Source organism: Colias philodice, chromosome 16, assembly GCF_061535455.1.
Source record: "Colias philodice isolate Cphi_HAF_F1 chromosome 16, ilColPhil1 Martin Lab GWU primary, whole genome shotgun sequence".
Taxonomy (NCBI): Eukaryota; Metazoa; Arthropoda; class Insecta; order Lepidoptera; family Pieridae; genus Colias; species Colias philodice.
In genome coordinates, this window is record NC_143101.1 from 8219277 (window position 1) to 8244062 (window position 24786).

Here is a 24786-nt window from a genome sequence, read left to right on the forward strand (position 1 = left end):
TTTCAATTTGCGATCATGAATTTAATATATTATTCATATTAATTATATAAATCTATGTGAAGTTTGATTATCTCTTAATTGTCCAGGTTGTGTGTCTTCGTCCACTCAGTGATGTGTTTGCGATGGTTCGTGATCCAGATCATCCACAAAAGTTTTCCATAGAATATCTTAACGGACAAGTTAGAACTTATCATGCTGGAGAAAGGTAAGTTATGGTTTAAACTTTAAACAATGATTTATTATTAAAATAAAATTCTTAAAAACTTGAAGGCTCGAGAAAGAGACATTAAAACCGATCATATTACAATTATGTACTCTATATTATTTTAACTTGACTTGATCTAGAAACATTATAATGTTTTCAGCGTTAACTATTTTGTATGTTAAATTTAAATGTCCATATATTATTATTTTTTAGGGATGCGTTACTAGCCTCGCTATTAGACGGTGTGCGTTCAGCCGGCCAGCGCGACGTGCACGTGCGAATGTCTCGTACACCACGTGGTTACAGACTCGGACCACTACACCAGCCCGTTGATGAAGAGACAGAGTCTAATCATTTGCGGTTAGTGGATGAATAAAAATGCCGAGCACACGTGTCAGAAGTGGAACGTCTTTGGCAAGATTCAGAGATACCAAAATCGTCAACTTATTTCATGATTTGATAGCATTGCCATGAGCATTACGCGACCTTAAAATTACAACGCGCCTAAAGAAGTTTCACTTCAAAGGGAAAAAGAAATCAAATATATAACTTTCCCTCTCCCTCCATAATATACTATACTGTAGAATAATATAGATAAGGTTTTGCGTTGCTATTGATTTCTCAGAATACTACTTTTTAAATTTCAAAAATTAATAATTTTTTAAATTTATCAATATATTATGCATTTAGATGGTATTCAGCCATTTATACAAGATTTAAACTTATTTTGTTACTGATATATTTGAAAGATATTCTATGTAACTAATAAAGAATAAATAAGTTAATAAAAATACTAGAAAAAGTGAAATCATTATTAAAATAATTTGTTTTTTAGGTTATTCCAAAACCCAGTGGGCATGTCGCGTGTGGAGGTGATAGAAAGATTCAACGCGAATATTGGATACAGTGGACTCATATATTCCGTCAGTCAGGACGTAAGATAATTTCCATAATTAATTTTATTAAATTATTAAAAAAAAGTCATTTATGAATCGATTAAAAAAAGCCTGATTTTACAAAAATGAGGTTGCATATTATGTTGTATATATTTTCATTGCTAATATCTATAAATATCATTGATTGTTGGCTTAACATTGCACTGCTTAAGTTACCATGTGACAAGTTAATTTGGGCATGTTAATTTTGTGTTGTTGCCTTGTAGGCCCGTCCCCTGTTGTGGCTGTTTCTTACCTGGGATCTTGTAAGTCCCTTATGTTTTTTGTATTTGCAATATGTATTAATAAAATGGATTTATGGGAATCAATTTGAATGAGGATATGAAATTGCATGCAGTTTGGTTACAGTGGTGTCCTACAGTTTTTTTTTATTTATTTACGGTTTTTTATATATTAGTCCTGGTTGTATATTACTAATGTGGGTACCCATAAAATATTAGAATTTTGTTCAGTAAGTAAATATCATTCATAACAATGACTTAATTCAATATGTAAATGAGTAACATAAGTTACATATTCCGTGTAGATTTTCTAAATTGGGATTCTTTGTAAATAACCATTCCACTAAAAACAAATCATGAGGGATCTAGATGACATGCCATATTGTTTATTTACGCGATTTCAATGTAATGAATTATTTGAAACATAAAAAAAGAGCGTGTGTGCCGAGCACACATGTCAGAAGTGAAACTTCGTTGTCAAGATTCATAGATACCAAAATCGACGTCTTACACCATGACGTGACGGTATTGCCATGACGCGACCATGAAATTTTATTCTCAACGGGCTAATAAGAAATTTCACTTAAAAAAAAGCTTCCAATAAAACTTGATGGAAATCTTTTTTGTCGGCTATACTCCTATTAAATTTTATTCTCAACGGGCTAATAAGAAATTTCACTTAAAAAAAGCTTCCAAAAAACTTGATGAAAATCTTTTTTGTCGGCTATACTCCTATTAAATTTTCCTCTCAAGTCCAAATGTTCAGACATCTTATCTATACCATTTGTCGACAGCGTCTATTCGCGGAGAACAAAGAAAAGCTGATAACGGGCGCGTTGAGTGCGCTCGTGAGCAGCGCTCCGTCGGGCTCGAACCTGACGCCGCGCGAGCTGGAGGCGCAGTTCCACGCGCTGCGCCGCCTGTGCGCGAGCAAAGTGGGCTTCGCTGCGTTCACCGCGCTGCCGGGGTATGTGTGTGTCGCTGTGTGCGGGGACAGGGTACAGTCGATACTATTTTTTTGACCACTACATGTGCGATGTGCCCAACAAAACAGGTTTTACTCATCAAACTCCCCTCCTACTGGTCTTAGCGTGATGATATATAGCTTTCCTCAATAAATGAGCTAATAATCCAACACTGAAATAATTTTTCAAATCGGAACCGTAGTAACTGATATTAGCGCGTTCAAACAAACAAACAATCTTTATAATATTAGTATAGATTATTATGAATGAATCAGTTATCACACCATGTTTTACTGCTTTACATTGCCTTTTTACAATAGCCTTTTTGCACTAGGACCGATATAGATATACTTACCCGTCACATTATGGCCAGCTTTATGTTCCTTTACAGCAATAATATGTCCGTATGTTCAGGTTCCGCGAATGGATAGGTTCAGCAGTGGTATCAGCGCTGCGTCGCGAGTCAGCGGCGTGTTCCCACGCGGCGCTGGAAGCTGTATGTGCTCTTCTGCAGCCGATGCATGCTGAACCGGATCTCAGACAGGAACAGCTGAATAAGGCCAGCATGCTTGCGTCACAGGCCTTCCTGGATGGATTGTTGACTATGTGGGCGCAGCATATTGTGAGTATCGCTGGAAATTTGATGAAAATTTTATAGAAATGTGAGCAGAACAAGTGGTATGATAATATCAAAATGCCTAACCCGGCCTGAATTAGAAGCAACGTAAATTAATAGGCTAATAACTATTATCTTGAAAATATATTAATTTAAAATTATATTCATTTTCTTTTAGATGGCAGGTAGCGGAGCACTAGTCGTAGGCGCCATGTTAGATTTCTTAACGTTCTCATTATGCGTGCCGTACAGTGAAACCACGGATGGTAAACAGTTCGACCAGCTGTTGGAGATGGTTGCTACCAGAGGACGAGTTATATTCCGACTTTTTGAGGTAAGATGAAATAATTAACGGAACTGAAAGTTATTTATGTGTAAAAACATCTTTGTTGTTCATCTTTATAACCTACTAGCTTTCTACCCGCGGATTCGCCCGCGCAGTCAAAGAAAAACGTTCCCGTTCCCGTGGGATTTCCGGGATAAAACCTATCCTATGTCCTGGGGTAAAAAGTAGCCTATGTCCTTTCTCGGGTATCAAAATATCTCTATACCAAATTTCATGCAAATTGGTTCAGTAGTTAAGGCGTGATTGAGTAACAGACAGACAGACAGAGTTACTTTCGCATTTATAATATTAGTATGGATCTATCGTAACCTTTAAAAATGTGTATGGTCCTTCGAGTCTGCCTCGACTATTGATTAAATTTTATAATAAATAAAAATACCATTCCAGCACCCGTCCCACGCGATAGTGAAAGGTGCCGGGCTCGTCACCCGCGCGCTAGTCGAGGAGGGCAGCGGCGGGGTCGGCACCAGGATCCAGGCACTGGCACTAGCTGAGGCGGCACTTCCCCGGCACCTGCTGACGGCGCTGTACGAGGGGGCTCGCGCGGGGCTGGCGCGGCTGCACCACCGGCACCTCGCGCGGCACCTGGTGGCGCTGTGGCTGGTGGACCACGCGCCCGCTGCGGATCTGCTCAAGCGGATCATGGTGAGTGGTGGGACAAGTGGAAAAAAAAGACGGATTGCACTCTGGGAGTGCCGGCAGAAGTGAAAACTTGATTATTAACGTTGAGCATGTTTGATATTTTGAAATGGTATCCGTCTTACGCTTTTTCGATCAGGTCACGTGTCCTGACGCGAGTTTAAGATTTTATACCCATTACAGAAAAAGTGCTCAACGCCGCTAAAGAAGTTTTCACTTCAAAAACTGTTTTATTACAAAAAAAAAAAACGTGTGCGTCTACGTCCAATAGAAGTGACCAGCTAATCAGGGAAAGGGGAAGCTTGAATCGTTAGTAGCGAAACGGTTTACCTTCCCATAAGAAGTTAACACTAAAAAAAAAACGGAAAATATGAAAGATTAAAAATTATATGCTTTCATTATACTATTTCTCAATTCGACATAATCAAATTGTTAAAATCAAATTTTTGTTTCAGCCATCCGGTCTACTCGCATTCTTAGAATCAGCAGAGAGTCCCCCTGCGGCCGCGTTAGAAGAGGAAGCGATACAGGAACGAGACAACTTGCAACTTGCGCAAGCTGTGACACGACCACGACCTAAGCATTGGGAGGCTGTGAAATACGTTGAGAAACATTTAGAGGTGAGTTTGAAAACTGGAACTTATGAAATAAACTGTTTTTTGTTTAATTTAACGAAGATGTGGTAGAAGCACACCACAATAATCAACTTCCTATAATATGTTTTGGTTATGTCCTATGAGTAAATCTAACATACGTAAAACTTTTACTACAAATGCGGTTCGGCCTATCAAAGTTTGTAATATTCGGACCTCGCAGCACTACATACTACTAAAAAAATGTGTGCGTATACTAGTGTACACACGTAAGAAGTGAAACTTCTTTATGACCTTATTTTTCAATATCAAAATAATTTACTATATTCAACTTTACAGAAATACGTCGAATCACGCGTGGTAGGGATAAGAAAAAGATGGCGCGTAACGGAAAAATGTCACGCATAACGAAAAAATGTTACACTCAATTTTTTTCCAACCCCGATAAAGAAGTTTCACTTCAAAAATTTCTAGTACCAATACGTTTTGATCCTTCGAGTACATTTAACACGTAATCCACAGCACTACGCATCACTAGCGCTCCAGCACTGGACACAACGTGATCGAAGCAGTGACACACACAAGGGAAAAACATACACCAATACTGTTTTTATTACCAATATGCTTTGGTCCTTCGAGTACAATGACAATTTTCAGTATTACGCGTCGCTGGCATTCGCATTTTTAAATTAAAAACCATTAAATTTACTTTATACTAGTGTAGCGTGTATGATGCATACTATAAAGCTATTATAATTGGTATATATTTTGATCCTTCGAGTACATACACGTAACCCACAGCACTACGCATCACTAGCGCTCCAGCACTGGACGCAACGTGATCGAAGCAGTGACACTCACAAGGGAAAAACATACACAAATACTGTTTTTATTACCAATATGCTTTGGTCCTTCGAGTACATCTAACAATGACAATTTTCAGTATTACGCGTCGCTGGCATTCGCATTTTAAAATTAAAAACCATTAAATTTACTTTATACTAGTGTAGTGTGTATGATGCATACTATAAAGCATACATATTATTGTATATGTTTATTTTGTACATTTTTCAATGTGTTAGTATTGCCTTATTTTTGCTCACCCACATCATATTGTTAAATTTCCTCTGATTGTTGGGTTGCCCGGTAGATATCGCTACCTAGCGATAAGGCCGCCCTTTGCTGTTTCTGTAGTATTGTCTTTGTTATATGTATTTATGTATTTTCAATGCAATAAAGTATAAGAAATAAATAAATAAAATAAAGCTATTATAATTGGTATATATTTTGATCCTTCGAGTACATACACGTAACCCACAGCACTACGCATCACTGGCGCTCCAGCACTGGGCGCAACGCGCTCGTGGCACGGACGCCCGCAAGGAGGCCCAGGCGCGGCCGGTAGTGTTGCGCAGGCGCAGAGAGAGACTCAAGTCGACGGCCAACTGGCCGCTCTTCTACTACCAGTTCCATCGCGATCATGCGCTGCCCAATCTTATATGGAATCATACGGTGAGTCACTTGGGTTTAATGAGAGATGATGTATGTATATCGAGTTTAATCAATCATGAAATTTGGTTTTTTATACCTATAATGTGGCCAATTATTTATTATTTTCTACTGCCTGATTTATGTTTTCTAACTTTTGCACTGTTTATCAACGTATCAACATTTTTTGGTTGTAAAATCGGTAATAGCACCGTTTCATCATTAAAAGTATGTGTGTTATTTTGTATGTTTGTCACATTACTAATGAAAAAAAAAAAACAATTACATTAATAATGTGACAAACATACACAAAGTCGTTTCACTTATTTCAAAAATGTTTGTTCTAACTATCAATAACTTTCAGACCAGAGAAGAACTCCGAAACGCGATAGAAAAAGAGCTCCGTGACTTCACAGCAGACAGAGAAGTAGCTGGCAATACGCTCACATCATGGAACCACGCTGAATTAGAGGTCCATTATCAGTGCTTACAGAACGAAGTCAAGATTGGCGATTATTATTTACGGATACTGCTAGAGCAAAAGGACAACGACGATAGTCCTATACGAAAGTCGTATGTATTTTTTCATGTCAAAATACAGTTTTTTCACATATTTCTACCCTCTCAAGTCCTAAACTAATTTTATACTTTTTGCGTTTACTTCACTATTTCGAATTCTTGTTGTAAATTTATAAATCTTTTCAATTTCAATTTCAATTCTTACCTCATATCGTATCATTCCTACTGTATTATTGTTTTGTTTTAGATATGAATTCTTCAACGATCTCTATCACCGATTCCTTTCCACTCCAAAAGTAGAAATGAAATGCATGTGCCTGCAAGCGATGACCATTGTGTACGGGAGGTATTATGAGGATATCGGACCCTTTGCGGATACTAAATATATTGTGCAAATGTTAGATAGAGTAAGTTGACTTTTGTGTGTTTGTGATAAAAATAACGTAAATATTTGATAGTAAAATTTCACGAGTAATTTGGTCCTTCGAGTCGTATAATCAATCTTTCAGTTTGTGAAATATATTTTCTTTTGTTGTATATTATTGGTAAAACCAATAAAGTAACGTACATTTTTATGGGTATTATAGTATTATGACCAGAAATTTTGGTCCTTTGAGTCTTTTAAATGTGTTATATTTTGATGTTAGTGATCGAAAGTTTTGATTAAATTTCTTATGTACCTTTTAGACATGTGATAGAATGGAGAGAGATAGACTGGTGCAGTTCCTAGCGAAGCTCATATTACACAAGAAGAATGTTAGCGAAATTTTAGAATGGAATGGTATTAGGTAAGTGTTGTTACCCACTTTTATTCGAATCACCTGTAAGTTTGTTTCTAACCGACATGTTTGCACGTAATCGACTCCTTTAGACTCGATTTTGATCCACTTTCTACTGACGGATTTAAATCAAATTTTGTACACAAATCCAGGATCGGTGACGATATAATCAATTCATGATTTTAAGCCTGTTTTTGTAAACTAAAGTAATGATTTCTGACATCATTTATATTAAATATACTTACATATATTATAATGTTGTAAATGGTAATTTGTCTTGTGTTTTATTCAGGATTCTAGTGGATCTAATGACGTTAGCGCACTTACATACGTCACGTGCGATGGTCCCAGCTCAATCCAATGTGATAGAAGGTCCAGCGGCTAACACGGATGGAGATCGCGAGTGGTATTACAACGTGGAACAGGGGGACAAAGTTGTTAGGAAGGGACCAGTTAGTTTTAAACAGGTAAGCTATATGTATATCTGTATATGTAATAAAATTGTAGATGGTTAGTGTCTGTATGTATCAGCAACATGTCGCAACACGTCACAACACGCAGCAACATGTCACAACACGTCACAATACGCAGCAGCACGCTACGACACGTAGCAACACGCCACGACACGTAGCAACACGCCACGACACTAAGCAACACGCCAAATTGGTATTTTATTTCGTAATAATAATGAAAATGCGTTGATTTGCAATTTTATGTATGCCCAAAGGAAATTTATTTCTTATTTTCCAGTTAAAAGAGCTATACAAGACGGGGGAGATCAACAACAAGACGAAGTGTTGGGCCAACAGCATGGAGGGTTGGCGGGCAGTGGCCGGCATCCCGCAGCTGCGCTGGAGCGTGGCCGCTCGTGGCCCGCCCGCGCTCACAGAGACCGAGCTGGCCGCTACTGTGCTCGACCTGCTCATCACTTGCGCCAGATACTATCCCAGCAGGTGCGGACACTGGCCAGTGGCAAGTGGCATATCTGTCGGAGTTGGACATCAAGAAAACACATATAATTCGTTGTCGTAAATGTTATGACGATTCTAAAGTGCTTTTATAAGAAGTCTAATCGAATAAATAAATTTTTGAGTTTGAGTTTCTAAAAAAGTGTATCTGTAAAACAAAAATGTTTAGACACTAAAATATATGTTCATTTCAAAGTCTTCAAAAAAAGAGCGTGTGTGCCGAGCACACGTGTCAGAAGTGGTAAATGATTATAGCGAGAGATAGATGATCTTTGGCAAGATAAAAAATACTAAAATCGTCGCCTTACTCTATGACGTGACGGTATTGCCATGGCAATAGTGACCTTGAAGTTTTACTCTCAACGCGCCTAAAGAAGTTTCACTTCAAAACATGTGTCATAGTTGTTTGTAAATGATTGAAATTTTGTTTTATTTGCAGAGATGAAGAGGAAGCTGTGATACGACCACTGCCAAAAGTAAAAAGGTTACTGTCAGAACCGGCTTGTTTAGCGCATGTCGTGCAACTTTTGCTCACATTTGACCCGATTTTAGTTGAAAAAGTGGGTATTTTATTATCATTTTAATTCTTTCTTTGTATAAATTTTATTAACTTTTCGTTATTTTTCAGGTTGCAACACTCCTATACGAAGTTATGCAAGACAACCCAGAAATTTCTAAATTGTATCTTACCGGTGTATTTTACTTTATGCTTCTATACACTGGATCCAATTTACTTCCAATCGCGAGGTTCCTAAGACTGACTCACATGAAACAAGCCTTTAGATCAGATCAGGTAATTTAATAATGTTGAATGACAGAGATTTAATTTTAGGAATTAATTAATCTCCTTGCAATTTTTTTGTGTTGCAAGTGTGACAAATAATATTATTCTTGTTTTAGTCCAGTTCGGACATAATGCAGCGATCGATCTTGGGCCAATTATTGCCTGAAGCAATGGTGTGCTATTTGGAAAATCATGGCGCGGAGAAGTTTGCGCAAATTTTCTTGGGCGAGTGGGACACGCCTGAGGCTATTTGGAATTCTGAAATGAGGTAAACACTTCTCTTTTTATGTTTTTTTTTTTCATTTACTTAGGACTTGACTTTTTGATGATTGATTTAAATTGTAATTGAATCTGCTATTACAAACTTTTAATTCAAATATATATATTGTTTTTATTTGCGGAATGTAGTTACAAAGATGTAGGTATAAATTATACCTGTTTTTTTTTACATTCTGCTCGTAGTTGAGCGTGCAAATATAATCTAAATTATCACTACATAGTATAAAACAAAGCCGCTTTTTCTGTCCCTTTGTATGCTTAAATCTTTAAAACTACGCAACGGATTTTGATGCGGTTTTTTTAATAGATAGAGTGATTCAAGAGGAAGGTTTTAGTATAATTTATTAGGTTTTATACAAAGCGGGCGAAGCTGCGGGCGGTAAGCTAGTAAATCATAATTAAATAATATGAATTTGAAAATATAATCACCTCATCGTTTACCTATTTTAACCCATTGAGCCCCGAACGGCCCGATCGGTCCACGACACAATAGATTTTCTATTGTGTCTGTGATTCCGGGGCCTGAGTTATTAAACATGTCGACTATAAATAATATTCATATATCCAGGCGGATGCTAATAATGAAAGTGTCAGCACATATCGGCGAGTTCACACCCCGGCTGCGCGCACACATAGCAGCGCGCTACCCGTACCTGGCGGTCCCGGCCGTGCGCTACCCGCAGCTGAGCCGCGAGCTGTTCTGCAACATGTTCTACCTGCGCCATCTGTGCGACGCGCAGAGATTCCCCGACTGGCCCATACCGGACCCGGTGAGTGTTGTTTAACCGACTGCAAAAAGAATTGTGCGATTCGTCAGGAACTTTTTCTCCCTGTGTATTATACGATTGGCCAGTAACAGGACCAATAACGTTATCCAATATATTATCTTCATGATACTTAATTGTAATAATTGATGATTTATTTTTTTGTGTGTGATTTTATGTAATTAAAGATTTCAACGGCTTTTAAACGCGATTTATTAATTATATTAACCCAATAATTAATAAATCGTGTTTAAAATCTGTTAAAGTCTTCTCTATACAATTTTTTTCCAAAACCACATCAACTTGCACAATCTCATAAACCATTTTTCCACACAGGTCGGGCTCCTCAAAGACGTGCTGGAAGCGTGGCGTCGCGAAGTGGACAAGAAGCCGGCGTCCATGACTGCAGAGCAGGCCTACACGGCGCTCGGGCTGAGCGGCGGGCCGCAGGATGAAGCGGCTGTGCGCAAGGCGTACTACCGGCTTGCACACCAGTATCACCCCGATAAGAATCCTGAGGGACGGGTATGTGGATGATCACGTAGTTGGGATTTGAAAAAAAGATAATACGTTACGTAATGACAAATAATTTTACTAATTGTCACTTAATTCAATAATTCAATAATTCAATAATTTTATTATCCAAAATAATATGATACATACAATATAAGAACCCTTGCTCCCACACTAGGATTCCCTGTGTCGTGGGAACAAGTTTCTTCCAGATGTGTAAAAATTTTGCAAAAAAAACAAATTTTTAATAATTATACAATATAAATTAAATAAATCTCACTCTTAAACATGCATGTGTATGTGTATATGTGTGTTTGTGTGTGGGTGTGTGTGTGGGTGCATGTGTGGGTGTGTGTGTTTTTTTTTTTTTTTTATTATAGAGGGAAAAAATACCGTTGAGTATCTCAGGTCTAGATCTGTGACCTGGTATGTCGGTCTCGATCATGGTCTCATGGTCCATACCGACTAAAACAACCCTCTTTCTCCAGTCCGTATCCCCGTGGGATGGCCGTTAGGCTTTACTTCACGGGGGGACGTATAGCATTGCTGCTCTTCCTCTTATTTAGGTATTACGCCACAGCTTTTCGCATCTGCTCCTTGCTTCGTAGGTCTTTTAATACCTCTGTTGCGAAGTTGCTTGTTGCTTCCCATGCTTGTTTTGATGAGAGCATCGCTGCTTCTAGCGTTTCAGGACAAACTTCTGCTCCTACTATACTTTTCCAGGTCTGCCGAGCTTCCTGGTAATCTGGACATGCGAAGAATACATGTTCGGCGTTTTCGTCCTGTCCGCTGCATGTTGTGCAGTCTGGAGAGTCTTCGTGTTTGAACCGGTGCAGGTATTCTCGGTAACAACCGTGGCCAGAAAGCATTTGAGTCAGGTAATAATTGACCTCGCCATGATTTCGGTTGACCCAGGGTTTAATTTTCGGGATGAGGCGGTGAGTCCATCTTCCTTTAGTGGAGGTATCCCATATATGTTGCCACCTTTCGACACTCCTTCGTCTTTCATCCCTTTTCAACTCAGCCATTGTGAGTGTTGTGCTGGATTTCTTGCGATTATATAGGTTCTTCCGTTCTTCTGCTAGGACTTCAATTGGAAGTAATCCTGAGATCACGCATGATGCCTCCACGGACACGGTGCGGAATGCGCTGGCAATACGTAATGCGCTGACCCTGTACATCGACGCGACCTGTCGTTTGGGTTGTTGTTTTTGCAGCACGTCAGACCAGAGTGGAGCACCATACAGGAGTACCGACGTTGACACAGATGATAAAAGTCTTCTTCTATGTTGTTTGGGACCTCCAATATTGGGCATAAGTCGGGCTAACGTTGTCGCTACCACCGCTGCTTTGGTTGCTATGTGTTCGGCATGATGTTTGAAGTTTAGCCGTGAATCAAGCATTATCCCAAGGTAGCGTACGTATGGCTGCGTTGTAACCTCATAGTTGCCGACTTTGAGTGACATTGTTTCTGTCAGTTTCCTACTGGTAATAAGTACGGCCTCAGTTTTGTGTTTTGCTAGCTCCAATCCAGCAGAGTTCATCCACTCTTGAATTACTTGAAAGGTCCTATCAAATACCCAATTTACTTCCTCCAAGTATTTGGCTACTACCACCACTGCCAGATCATCGGCGAATGCAACGAGTTGTGTTTCACTTGGTACTTTACATTTGAGCAGTCCATCGTACATAATATTCCATAGAAGGGGACCCAGTACTGAACCTTGCGGTACTCCTCCGGTAACTCTGTATTCCTTAGGTCCACCTTCAGTGTCATATATGAGGACCCTGTCATTAAAATAGCTGGCTACTATATCCTGAAGATAATCTGGAACTTTCAGGTTTGAAAGCGCTGCCATTATCACATCCCATCTTGCTGAGTTGAAAGCATTCTTTATGTCTAAGGTAGCAACAAGGCAGTACTTCTTGGAGCCTCCCCTCCATCTAGTCCCGGAAATAGCTTGTTTGGCGGTGTCAATCACAAGTCCGATAGCATCTAGGGTGGATCTACCCTTCCGGAAGCCATATTGGAAGTTCGACAGTAGGGGTTCGACTACTTCTTCAATTCTGTTATGTATTATTCTCTCAAATATTTTTCCAGCCGTGTCAATCATACAAAGAGGACGGTAGGATGACGGTTCATCGAGGGGCTTATTACCTTTCGGGAGCAGTACTAATCTTTGCCTTTTCCAGATTGTGGGAAAGATTCCTTCTTTGAGACAGGCGTCAAAGGTTTCCAAAAAGATACTCGGTACAGATTTAACTGCCTGTTTCAGGGCTACGTTAGGAATTCCATCTAATCCGGGAGCTTTGGTGTTTCCAATTCTGTTACAGGCGTCTATCAGTTCCTTGTGTGTGACCGGGGGTATTACAGCGTTCTTATTACGGACTATTTTATGTTTTAGTTTAGCTTGCTGAGGGAATAGCACGGTGACTATTTTCCTCAAGAAGGTTGGATTTTTAGGTGGTGTAGTCCGGTTATATTTTAGTTGTTTCATGACCACTTTGTACGGTCTACCCCAGGGATCACTTTCTACCTCTTCCAACATTTTGGTCCAAGAGTTTCTTTTGCTCTCTTTGATTGCTTTGTTTAACACTAAGCGAGCTTCCTTATAGTTCTTGTAGAGTTGCTCAAAGTGAGGTGTTTTTCTGCATCTCTGGGAGAGTCGTCGAGCACGGATGCATTTTCTCCTTAGCTCGGCAATGTTTTCATTCCACCAGTAAACCGGTGGCAGATGGTTCCCTGTTCGTCTTCGAGGCATGGTTGCATCACAAGCAGTTGTTATTCTCCTGATAATCTCCCGAGCCTTGTCCGACGCATAGCGTGCTTGAGTTGGTCGATCGTCCATGGTAACATGGAAGAGTTCGGGGTCGAAAATACTGACCTTCCAGCCATTTATATTTGATTTTTGCTTCACTGGTCTGGATTTTACTTGCCCGCTCGTTACCTCCCAATATAATGCTCGATGATCGCTCGCAGTATAAACCTCAGAGACATGCCAAGAGGTATTTTCCTTTGCAAGAACGCTACTAACAAATGTTACATCAACAATCGAGCTTGCTTCGCCTCTACTAAATGTAGGTTCATTGCCTTTGTTCAGTAGGACCACATCTATTGCAGACATTGCCTCGATTAACGCCCTTCCCCTAGCATTTGTGCTTTTGCTGCCCCAGTCAATTGCCCAGGCGTTAAAATCACCCGCTATCGCCACTGGGAAGTTATTTTGCACGTCATCTACAAGGTTGTCTAGGAGATCGTTAAATTCTTCTATTGATAGGCTGGGTGCGGCGTAGCAACTGTAAAAGTATATTCCTCCGATCCTTGCCTTCACAAAGCCAGTAGTGTTCTTATTGTTGATACTTTCTACGGGGCTCTTACCACAGGTCCATAAGGCAACTTTCCCATCTTTGTCAGTGAGCCAGGACCCACTACTCAGGTGCTTATAAGGCTCGGAGATGATTACCACGTCCAGTTTAAGCTCACGTGTTGTCTGCATAAGAAGGTCGTGTGCAGTCTCACAGTGGTTAAGATTGATTTGTATTATCTTAAGCATGGCTCCGCCTTTCTAACCGTCTGAAGTGCTGTCCTGAGGACGGGACATTTGCTTGAACCGGCAATATGCGCAATGTTCTCTGTTGACCCGTGCTCTAGGCACAGTGCGCATTTGGCATCCCTGGTGCACTCGGCAATTTTGTGACCAATCTCTCCACACTTTATGCAACTCTTTGATTTGTCTACCTTGCTGTTGCAATTGTGTGCGAGGTGTCCATAATTCCAGCACCGGTAGCACTTAATAGGTTTTTTGGTGCTTCTGATCCGACAGTTAACCCATCCTATTTTTATTTTGCCATTTTCTAAGATTTGTTTGGCCACCCTTGAATGTAGTCTTACCGATGCCGTAATAGTGCCTCCGTAAGCTTTACGCATGTTTTTAATGTTATCGAGTGTGATATTATTGACATCGGCTTGACCCACAACTTTTAGGAGTGCTTCCAGGATCTCCTGTTTCGTTGTTGACTCCTCGAGATCTCTGATTTCCACATCTTCTTCCGGGACTTTGCTTATAACTGTCGCGTCTTGTCCGAGGAGCTCGGAAATGGCCTTTTTCAGTTGTGGAGCTTTATCTGTGTCCTTTCTGCTCAAGATAAGGAGCATATCCCCAGAGGTGGTCCTGCGGATCTTATCGACGCACTCGCTCATTTGGTTCGCTGATGGATCCCGCTTTACTCGTTTCAGGATATCGGCATATTGTTCCTTCTCCTTTGGGCGAATAATGAGCGCATTAGGTCTTTCTCGCTTCATTGGTTTTTTCATTTTACACTTTTTCTTCTTTACCTCTGTCCATTCCGTTTCGGATTCCGGTTTTTGGTCCACAAGTAACAGAGGTGTCTCCTTTCTTCTAATTTTCTTCTGTTGTCTAGTCGTCTCCTCTGGTGAAGTTCGCTCCTTTCTCTTTGCTTTGCGCACTCTCCTACTTTGGGGAGTTGTCGCTTTGCTGATCTCTTCCACTTCGGTATCTTTCGCTGTTGTTTCAGAATATGTTCTGAAGAGCGACGGCGAGGTTTGAACTTCTATGACAGAAGTTGGCGGTTGTTGCACTTCCAATTTTTCAACCACCCTCTTGAAAGAGCTACCTAGTGTGGCTACATATTTACGGATTTCACCGTGGACATTCATTTTCCCTTTTATAAATTCTGCTAGAGCAACGATTGTTTGTTCATGTCGCTCTAATGCCTTCTTTAATTCCTCCTCTTCCATCGTTTTATTTTTATTTATTTTTTTTGAAATTGACTCCATTTTGTTCCCACGAGAACCTAGGGAATAAACAGTCCGCTCCGGCAGAGCCCCGGTTGCCGGAGTAAGGCCACTTAATTACGCCTGAGGTGGGACCTGGTACCCTCAGGGGGGAGCGCTAGCGACGACAATACCCTGTCGCCTTCCAGTCCTGGGCACGCTAGACCACTGACATCGGGTTGTGTTTTGTCCGCGGGGGCTATTTTATTTCACCCCTACCCTGTGTCGCATAATGCGAGCCTCGGGCATTCCCCTATCCGCAACCTGGGGACGCGCCACGTAGCAGTACACCTCTGCCGAGTGGGTGTGTGTGTGGGTGTGTGTGTGTGGGTGTGTGTGTGAGTAATTTAGATAGTGCTCTATACTTCCAGTTTCAAGATCTCTTCAGTCTGAGTATAATCAAGACCTTGCATCCATACTTTTAGGGACTTTTTTAGTTTACATCTAGTCATTTTAAAAATATTTAATTTATTGTTTATTTTAGTATATAAGTAAGGACCTAAGAAAGAGAAGAATTTATGAGCAAAAAATGTGTGAGTGGCTGGAGTTTGCCATATAAGACGTCTACTTTCTGGATTTGTTAAAGAACTATTAGCTGTCTTATGAAATTTTAAAATGAGTGCCATTAAAAATAACTTCCGTACACTAAGAAAGCCGGTTTCTAGATACAGTTGCGTAGTTGAAAATCGAAAGTGCTTTTTATGCGCCACTTTAATTACTGCCCTTTGTGCCCTTTCCACCCTCAGTAGTATGCTTTTACAAGCTGCACCCCATGCACATATTCCATAACACAGAATAGACTGACACAGCGCTGTGTATATAATGCGTATCGTTTCTGTATCAGCCACATTTCTTAATAGTTTGAATATGTACATGAGTTTACGAACTCTGGAGCTTAAAGCATGTGATTGGCTCTTCCATGTTAGTTTCTTGTCAATTATGACACCGAGATATTTGATTTCATCTACTATTTGGAGGTTAGGGCACGAGCATAGTGGTGTACGATCTTTGCAGTGATGGATGGTAAACCTCATATCTACCACAGGTGCCGTTTTTAGTGTTGTGTGAAAACAAACAACTTTTGTTTTGTCGGTGTTTAGGGTAAGTAGATTACTTTGCAGCCAACTTGCCATTATTTGAAGACCTGCTTGGGCTACACTAACGACTCCTGCCCAGTCGCGCTCGTAGAATATAACGGCAGTATCATCTGCGAAAGCAAAAACTTGAGCCTGAAGCATGTTCAATGAGCAAAAGTCGTTAATGTAGACCAAGAAAAGGGTAGGACCTAAAATACTACCCTGTGGAACACCGAAATTTACAGATTTAATATCACTACAGAAGCTTTCCAACTTTACCCGCTGTAACCGCTGAGATAGATATGAGGAAAACCATTCCAGAGGTAAACCTCTAATTCCCACACACTCAAGTTTCCTGAGAAGGATTTTTCGAGAAACAGTATCAAATGCTTTTGCCAGATCCAGGAAAACGCCAGCACATCTGTAGCCACTATCTAATTTAGCAACAATAAAATCAACCAATGATGTGATGGCATCCTCCGTAGATCTGGCAGCTCGAAACCCGTATTGGTTAGGTGATAATATTTTTTCCTTCTCTAGAAAGCGTATCAGTCGGCTGTTTACTATTTTTTCTATAATTTTAGATAGTGAGCTAAGAAGAGAAATAGGCCTATAGTTGGATGGTGTAATAGGGTCACCTTGTTTAAAAATTGGACAGACATTAGCAAGTTTGCAACAGTTAGGAAATATACCAGATGATAGACTCAAGTTAATTATAAAAGAAATTGGAGGTGCAAGAGATAATTTGGCATATTTTAGAATTGCTTATAACTAATACACTTTTATGAACAATAAACATGTAAAAATTTGATGAATTAGATTTGTAGGATAGTCGATAATTAAGTACCTTAAAATTCTATAGGAAAAAATCAGCTATAAGTAACGGATATTTAAAAAAAAAACTATGTGTTTATAACTGAAGGTAAAATTATGCATATTGCATTTTTGTAATTTCATGTGATTCTTTTAAAGTTATTTCTTCAGTGGCGACTATCGACTATATAATAGTTTTAGCACAAAAGTTCAAATAGACACCTAACTTGTTCGATTTCCTCAGGATAAATTCGAGGCAGTGAATCAAGCGTACGAGTTTCTGTGCAGTCGAAACGTATGGACGGGTGATGGTCCCAACACTAATAATATTTTGCTCATTCTACGAACGCAAACTATTCTCTTCCAAAGATACTCTGAAGGTAAGAATTATCCATTATATTGAAGCAATAAAAAATGCTTAAATTTCATAACTAATATCTTTTTATCACTGTTACTACAACTGTTCATCTTATTTCTTTTTCTTTGTGAAAAAAGTACAACTGTAGTTGGTTAAATTGAAATGGTATAATTTCCGTATCACGGCAAAAGTATGCTGTCTTAAAAGCATTAAGGCATGCAGTTCAATAATTTGCCTTGGTTTTTTCCTCTTGTTAGGTTAGTGTGTAATGATGTAAGTGTGTTTGTGTAAGTGTGTAAGTGTAACTGTCACTTTAGCTTAGTTGTCATATTAGAATGTACATCAAATTTTGTGATTTCGTAGTACTGGCTCCGTACAAGTACGCGGGCTACAAAGCATTACTCCGCACGGTGCGGCTGGAGGCGGAGGGCGAGCAGCTGTTTGCGGAGCGCGACGCTTCGCTCGCTCTGTTGCCCGCTGCTGCGGAGTTAGCGCACGCCACGCTAGCGTGCTCCGCGTTGAATGCTGAGGAGCTGTGCAGGGAGGGCGGGTTGCAGGTGCGTAATAATGAGATATTGGTGACCACCAATATACCAAAACTGTTATTATAACACTGAATAACAGTTTTGAAATAGATTTTCTTGACGAGGAATTTGTGAAAGGGTAAAATGTGCAAATGTAATGCTTTATTTCATTGCATTTGGCGAACCAAGCAAATTGACACGTTATTAGCTAATATAATGCATTTTACAACACCTATATTTGTAACTGCATTTTTGCAGATAAATGTAATTTGAATTTGAATTTTTATAATTTTGCAGTGCAATCTATTTAATGCGTTACTTTATCAACTATTTGCTTCCATATTCTATTAAGGGCTGATTTTTCAATCCTTGGTTAAAACTTATTCATCGAATAACGTATTAAACTACCATTTCAAAAATATATTATATTTTACCGTATTTGACAGTATTATAGGTGACATTTTAAAATGTTCGTGTAATACTTTATTGGACGGATAAATTTTAACCAACGATTGAAAAATCGGTCTTTAATTTTGTGACTCTAGTAATTTTATTGTGACATCACACTTTCTTCACACAAACTGGCTATGTATTAAAAAAAATCAATAAAACAAATTTCTCAAATAAAATGTATATAATTATGCTGTCTATCAGGTGCTAAGCGAGGCTCTATCCCGCTGCGTGTCCGTACTGGGCGGAGTTGACGCGCACAGTACCGCGGCCCGCGTGTGCGCGCACTGCGCCCGCAGCTTCGCGGTGGCGGCCGCGTTCCCCGCGTGCCGAGCGGCCGCCGCCGCGCTGCCGCAGCTCGCGCACGACCTCGTGCCGCTGCTCAAACGACCGGTGAGTGTAAAAAAATATCAATATAAAAAAAATTCACAAAAATTTTGATGGATGAATATCACAGCACGTGCGAAAACAATGAAACGCTAATTGAATATATTAGAATATTTATTTATTTATTCGTAGTAAAAAAGTTATACATACAGATGAACTGTTTACCACGCTACAACTGAAAAGGTGTATGGACTCAGCATTTGGAGAAATCAGTAACCAAAAGGCCAATGCTTTCACTGTTTTTAAGCCATAGCTTGTCTAATACGATTCTTTTCCTTTAGTATTTACAAATTCAATTATAAATAATCAAAAACAATGCTACAATAATCTTTTTGTTCCTTAGCAACTGGGCGACACAGCATGCGCAGGCGCAGAAGCGGTAGCGGCACTGAGCGCAGAAGCACAGTGTCGCGCGGCGCTAGCAAGTGCGGGCGCATTGCACGCACTTTTACCCCCCGCGTTGCAGTACGACTACACGCTCACAGAGAGCGGTATGGATACGGAGCAGGCGAGCAGCAAGCAGGTCAGCTGTCAAACTTTATTATGTGAATAAATTTTTTTACAAAAAAAAAACCTAACTGGTTTCAAATGGTCAGAAGTTTACAAAATTATAATGGGACTAACCGAAGGACACCTGTTTTTAAATAAATAAGTATTAATAAAATTGGTTCACCCAGTCGAAAGTTCTGAAGTCACAAACCCAGAAAAAGATACAATCGAATTGAGAACCTCCTTCTTTTTTCGAAGGTAGTTAAAATAAGTAGTATAATTCCCTTCGACGCATTCCGAAAACACCATCCACAAAATATCGTAACATGTTTGAATTTTCACAGCCATTTAGCAAATAAAATTTTCGCTTTCTCCAGGAGATCGCCAATCGTCTATCAGTACAATGCGTGCGTGCTCTAGCGGCGTTATACGGACCGCACGAGCAGCCTTCGCCTATGGACGAAAATATAAGGAACGCACTGCATTTATTACTCACACCGTATCTGTGTGCTAAATTGGCTGATCCTGATACGCATGAGGTAAGTTAGAACACATCGATAGTGATGGTCTATGTTGAATGCATGAGCATCAACGAAAAGTTTTATTTTCAACAATTTTAATTCTGGCAAAGAATAATCGGATTGCTCTAAAGAAAACTACTCTTCGAGTTTCACAGCACAATAAAAGTGTACAAACAAGACGTTTCGCAAAGTAGAAATTTTTTTCTGCAAAATAAACTCGGAGAAAAAGTTACTATGTAAAGTGAGATCCAGAATAATAAATTAGAGATTGTCTAATCTAAAAATGAACGCCCCTCCACTAAACTTAATTGTTTCAATGTGTGAGGACAAATAATTATTGAACCACTTTATATGTGTGCGCGCGTCGATTCTACTGCAAACTTTGACACTCGCGCACTGATTTGTCAACTAATCGGGCGATCAGTTCAGGTGCCTAGCATTGTATGGCGGGGAGAGCGCGCTATGTACGGAATGACACGTCCGTTCTGTCGTGCATCGCGTCATTTATGCACTAGTTGGCCAACTGGTCCTGTCGTTCGGGCATGGACGGGACTGGAGGACTGAACGACCAATGAGGCAGACCAATTTGTGTGTATTGCGTCTATACACGTACTTTGAATGTGAGCGTAAACACAGTGGAGGGGCGTTCATTTTTAGATTAGACAATCTATACCCACTTATCTAAGTTATTAAAATTTTTGTGGACTCATGTTGTATTCTGTGATTTTCGTGGAAATATTGTTTATAAAACACTGTACTATGCCTTTCTTGGTTTCTCTTAATCCTCAAAATATTCATACCAATACAAACTAATTTAAAACAAATAAACACCAAACCAACCACAAATTTCAGTTGCTCAAAATCCTCACATCAAACTGGAAGACACCCTATCTAATCTGGGACAACAGTACCCGCGCGGAATTACGCGAAATGTTACGTGACTATCGCGCGTTTGAGGACGAACCGCTTGTGCGTCCGTTCGTGTACACGGCGCACGAGGGACTGTTGCTAGTGGGGGGAGTGTACCTGCATATATATAATGAACAACCGGAGTTTAGTATTGAGGTATGTCATATTATAAAAAAAGTATGTTAAATATGTTTAGGGACAAATTTGAATTGTAAAATAAAATATTGTTATGGTATTGATTCAAATAAAACTGAAAACATATTTACTAAGCCTTTGAAATACACGCCAAGTTTTTGATGCAGGAATCTGAATATTTAAAATGGTGTAGAGTGCTCAAATATGCATATTGCATATCATTTGATGTTCTTTAATTCAATTTTTTTCATCCTAACTCTCATACTTTTTCAGCGATCTAGTCTCATTTAAGTGACCTTCTTTCTTTTACAGAATCCTCAACAATTCGTTTTAGATTTGTTGAAGTTTGTAGAAGAAGAAATTGAATACGATTTAACAGATGAAAGAGCTGAACACATCACACTTGCTTTGAACTCTCTCGCCAACTGTATAATTAAAAATCCAGGTAAGTGGGATAAAGCATACAATTATACTTTTTATATAATTTATTTTTATATCAGTGAATAGTGATATTAAGCACAATCATTGCACTCCTTTTCGGGATTTACTTTGTTAGACAATTGAATCTATAAGTTCATTTTATCGCCACGAGATAGCGTGACAAGTTAGCTTTCATTCGTGCAAATTAAACCTTATTTAAATTACAGTAATACTTAATTTTGATTCACTTAATTTTTATGATATTTATATTACGATTAACTGCTGGCAGTCGTACAAATGATATTGAACCTTATGCAAATAAAATAATGGCTTAATTTTGTACCCATTCGACACGTCGTTGATTACACGCGTGCTAATGAACTTTCTGCAGCGATTGTGAGTTTGTTTATGTGAGATCATTGATTTCCTGTCTTGTTTTTTAACAAAAACTCGCGTTCCATATACAGGTGTAGAGATTCAATGCAACGGTCAGTTCGGTCTGATCTTCGGGTTGCTATCCGCACGTTCACACCCGAGCGTGTCAAGTGCGGCACTACGCTGCGTGTCTGCGGCAGCTGGGTGTCGCGAGTGTGTGGAAGATGTGGCTGCTCATGGGCTGCTTGGGCACTTGTTGCCGCTGCTGCAGCAGAGCGATGCTCTGGCTGCGCTGGCTGCTCTGCTCGCGAGCACTGCGCTGGTTCGCGAGGCGCTGGCTAAGGGTGAGTGTGCGGAAGATGTGGCTGCTCATGGGCTGCTTGGGCACTTGTTGCCGCTGCTGCAGCAGAGCGATGCTCTGGCTGCGCTGGCTGCTCTGCTCGCGAGCACTGCGCTGGTTCGCGAGGCGCTGGCTAAGGGTGAGTGTGCGGAAGATGTGGCTGCTCATGGGCTGCTTGGGCACTTGTTGCCGCTGCTGCAGCAGAGCGATGCTCTGGCTGCGCTGGCTGCTCTGCTCGCGAGCACTGCGCTGGTTCGCGAGGCGCTGGCTAAGGGTGAGTGTGCGGAAGATGTGGCTGCTCATGGGCTGCTTGGGCACTTGTTGCCGCTGCTGCAGCAGAGCGATGCTCTGGCTGCGCTGGCTGCTCTGCTCGCGAGCACTGCGCTGGTTCGCGAGGCGCTGGCTAAGGGTGAGTGTGCGGAAGATGTGGCTGCTCATGGGCTGCTTGGGCACTTGTTGCCGCTGCTGCAGCAGAGCGATGCTCTGGCTGCGCTGGCTGCTCTGCTCGCGAGCACTGCGCTGGTTCGCGAGGCGCTGGCTAAGGGTGAGTGTGCGGAAGATGTGGCTGCTCATGAGCTGCTTGGGCACTTGTTGCCGCTGCTGCAGCGGAGCGATGCTCTGGCTGCTCTGCTCGCGAGCACTTCGCTGGTGCGGGAAGCGCTGGCTAAGGGTGTAAGTATAATTATTGGAAATGGGTAGAAGTATAATTATTGTAGTCTTTAGTTAGCTAGTTTACCCCGGTTCATTAAAGAAAGGAATCTAAAATGCTTAACATGTTGTCTCGCTAGTGTCATTAGTGTCGCTTAGTGTCGTTTATATTCACTCTTTTTCTCTCTATCTGTCAATGCGAGTACAAGCTGCCATTTAAAATTTTTTCCTTTCTTTAATGTTTCACCTTATTTTTTTTATTTTATTTAGCATAGAACTCGGATATCGCAGATCCATTTGTTTAGTAATTATAAACTCCATAGCGACGGCATCGCTGGTGCCTAAATCCAGGCGAATGTTTTAGCATTCGTCGTAAATGTGTTTAATTAGGACGGATTAGGTAAAAAGATTTCATTTTCTTCTCTATCAACAGGGGCTGTTATTTACCTGCTGGACTTATTCTGCAACAATAAAATGCCGGACATGAGAGAGAGTGCAGTGGATCTGCTAGCTCGCATGATGGCCGATAAGCTGCACGGTCCGAAAGTAAGAACCTTCAATTTTTTATTTTACTCAATTGGATTTCGTGATAAACCAAATGCTTGTGATTATTTATTGAATAGAACAACAACTAATGTTCAAAAGACTCTTTGTTCAGTTTTCTTTTATTTTAGTCATTTTTTTTCGTTAAAAAGTTTATAACCTCACCCTTTCCAGTCCATTTCTTTATTTCTGTCATAAATGTTCTCCTTATTATCTTTATCTATTTATATTACCTCTACAAATTAAAAAAAAATGGTTGGTCGTAGTAACTTACCATCAGGTGACCCGTGACATATAAAATGTTCTTTTTAACTAACTTAAATGAATGTATGTCAGTGGTAATTGGTAAATATGTACGACAATTCAAAAGTGCTTCTAGAAGTGTAATCTATTCTATACATATATAATAAATCTGTAGAAGGGTCAATTCTGTACATTGAAAATATTGAAAAAATAAATAGCAGACCAACTACCAAACCCAAATATTTATGTGATTAAAAAAATTTTTGTCTGTCTGTATGTTCAGGCATCACGTGAAATCTAACGGTTTGATTTCGATGAAACTTGGTATAATTATATCTTATTATCCTGGGCATAAAATGGGATACTTTTTATCCTGGAAAAATACGTAGAAAAAAGAAATCTTAATTTTTCAGTTTTATAGACCGACATCCGCGCGGACGGAGTCGCGGGCGGAAGCTAGTAAAATGAACAAATGTTTGAATTCGAGTTTATATGTGTGTGCGCAGGTGCGGCTGTGCATATCGCGCTACGTGCCGGGCGTGTTCGCGGAGGCGATGCGCGAGGCGGGCGGGCCCAGCGCCGTGCACATGTTCGACAGCGCGCACGAGCACCCCGAGCTCGTGTGGGGCGACGACGCGCGGCGCCGGGTGCAGGCGCATGTGGCCAGGCTCAGGGAACTGTGAGTGTAGCGACATCTAGTTTCATGTTTAGTGAAGTTCATAGCGGATGGTAGATATTTTTATAAACAGGTAAAGTAACCTATGCTATCCAAACAAATGTAGTATTCGTACACAATGATATTGATTTTTAAACACATTAATAGTTTATTATTGCGACTATTGAATTTGTATCTGGAGCCAGAATCATTTATCGGTCAATTAGGGAAAGCTGGCATGTTCACAGTACTCACACTTATGCAATTTCACTTACAGTATGTTCAAAAATAAATGCGACTATAGTTTCATTTTAGACTTGAATTGTAAAATGGGTGCGTTGTAGATATGTATATGCAAATATAATTACTTATGAAAGCTCTCATAATTTACCTGTAAAATTATAATTTAAAAGTAAATCAATTGATGAAGTTAATTATTTATTGTAATAATAATCAATTGGATAAAAGTA

At 40.1% G+C, this 24786-nt stretch overlaps 1 protein-coding gene across 1 annotated transcript in view; it reads left to right on the plus strand.

The window, feature by feature from the left end:
- Positions 1–24786, plus strand: part of Rme-8 (receptor mediated endocytosis 8) — a 33352-nt gene that overhangs the window by 2729 nt on the left and 5837 nt on the right. The window contains exons 5-34 of the mRNA XM_089704912.1: positions 87–205; positions 419–565; positions 1041–1140; positions 1368–1406; positions 2177–2349; positions 2762–2969; positions 3142–3297; positions 3697–3954; positions 4404–4568; positions 5862–6053; positions 6394–6602; positions 6796–6955; positions 7236–7336; positions 7620–7794; positions 8078–8280; positions 8735–8855; positions 8924–9088; positions 9196–9347; positions 9927–10128; positions 10459–10647; positions 17564–17699; positions 18041–18234; positions 18856–19044; positions 19382–19561; positions 19905–20066; positions 20901–21113; positions 21405–21537; positions 21980–22231; positions 23309–23421; positions 24168–24340. Coding sequence (XP_089561038.1) covers positions 87–205; positions 419–565; positions 1041–1140; positions 1368–1406; positions 2177–2349; positions 2762–2969; positions 3142–3297; positions 3697–3954; positions 4404–4568; positions 5862–6053; positions 6394–6602; positions 6796–6955; positions 7236–7336; positions 7620–7794; positions 8078–8280; positions 8735–8855; positions 8924–9088; positions 9196–9347; positions 9927–10128; positions 10459–10647; positions 17564–17699; positions 18041–18234; positions 18856–19044; positions 19382–19561; positions 19905–20066; positions 20901–21113; positions 21405–21537; positions 21980–22231; positions 23309–23421; positions 24168–24340 — 4979 coding nt within the window. The remainder of the gene's footprint in view (positions 1–86; positions 206–418; positions 566–1040; positions 1141–1367; positions 1407–2176; positions 2350–2761; positions 2970–3141; positions 3298–3696; positions 3955–4403; positions 4569–5861; positions 6054–6393; positions 6603–6795; positions 6956–7235; positions 7337–7619; positions 7795–8077; positions 8281–8734; positions 8856–8923; positions 9089–9195; positions 9348–9926; positions 10129–10458; positions 10648–17563; positions 17700–18040; positions 18235–18855; positions 19045–19381; positions 19562–19904; positions 20067–20900; positions 21114–21404; positions 21538–21979; positions 22232–23308; positions 23422–24167; positions 24341–24786) is intronic.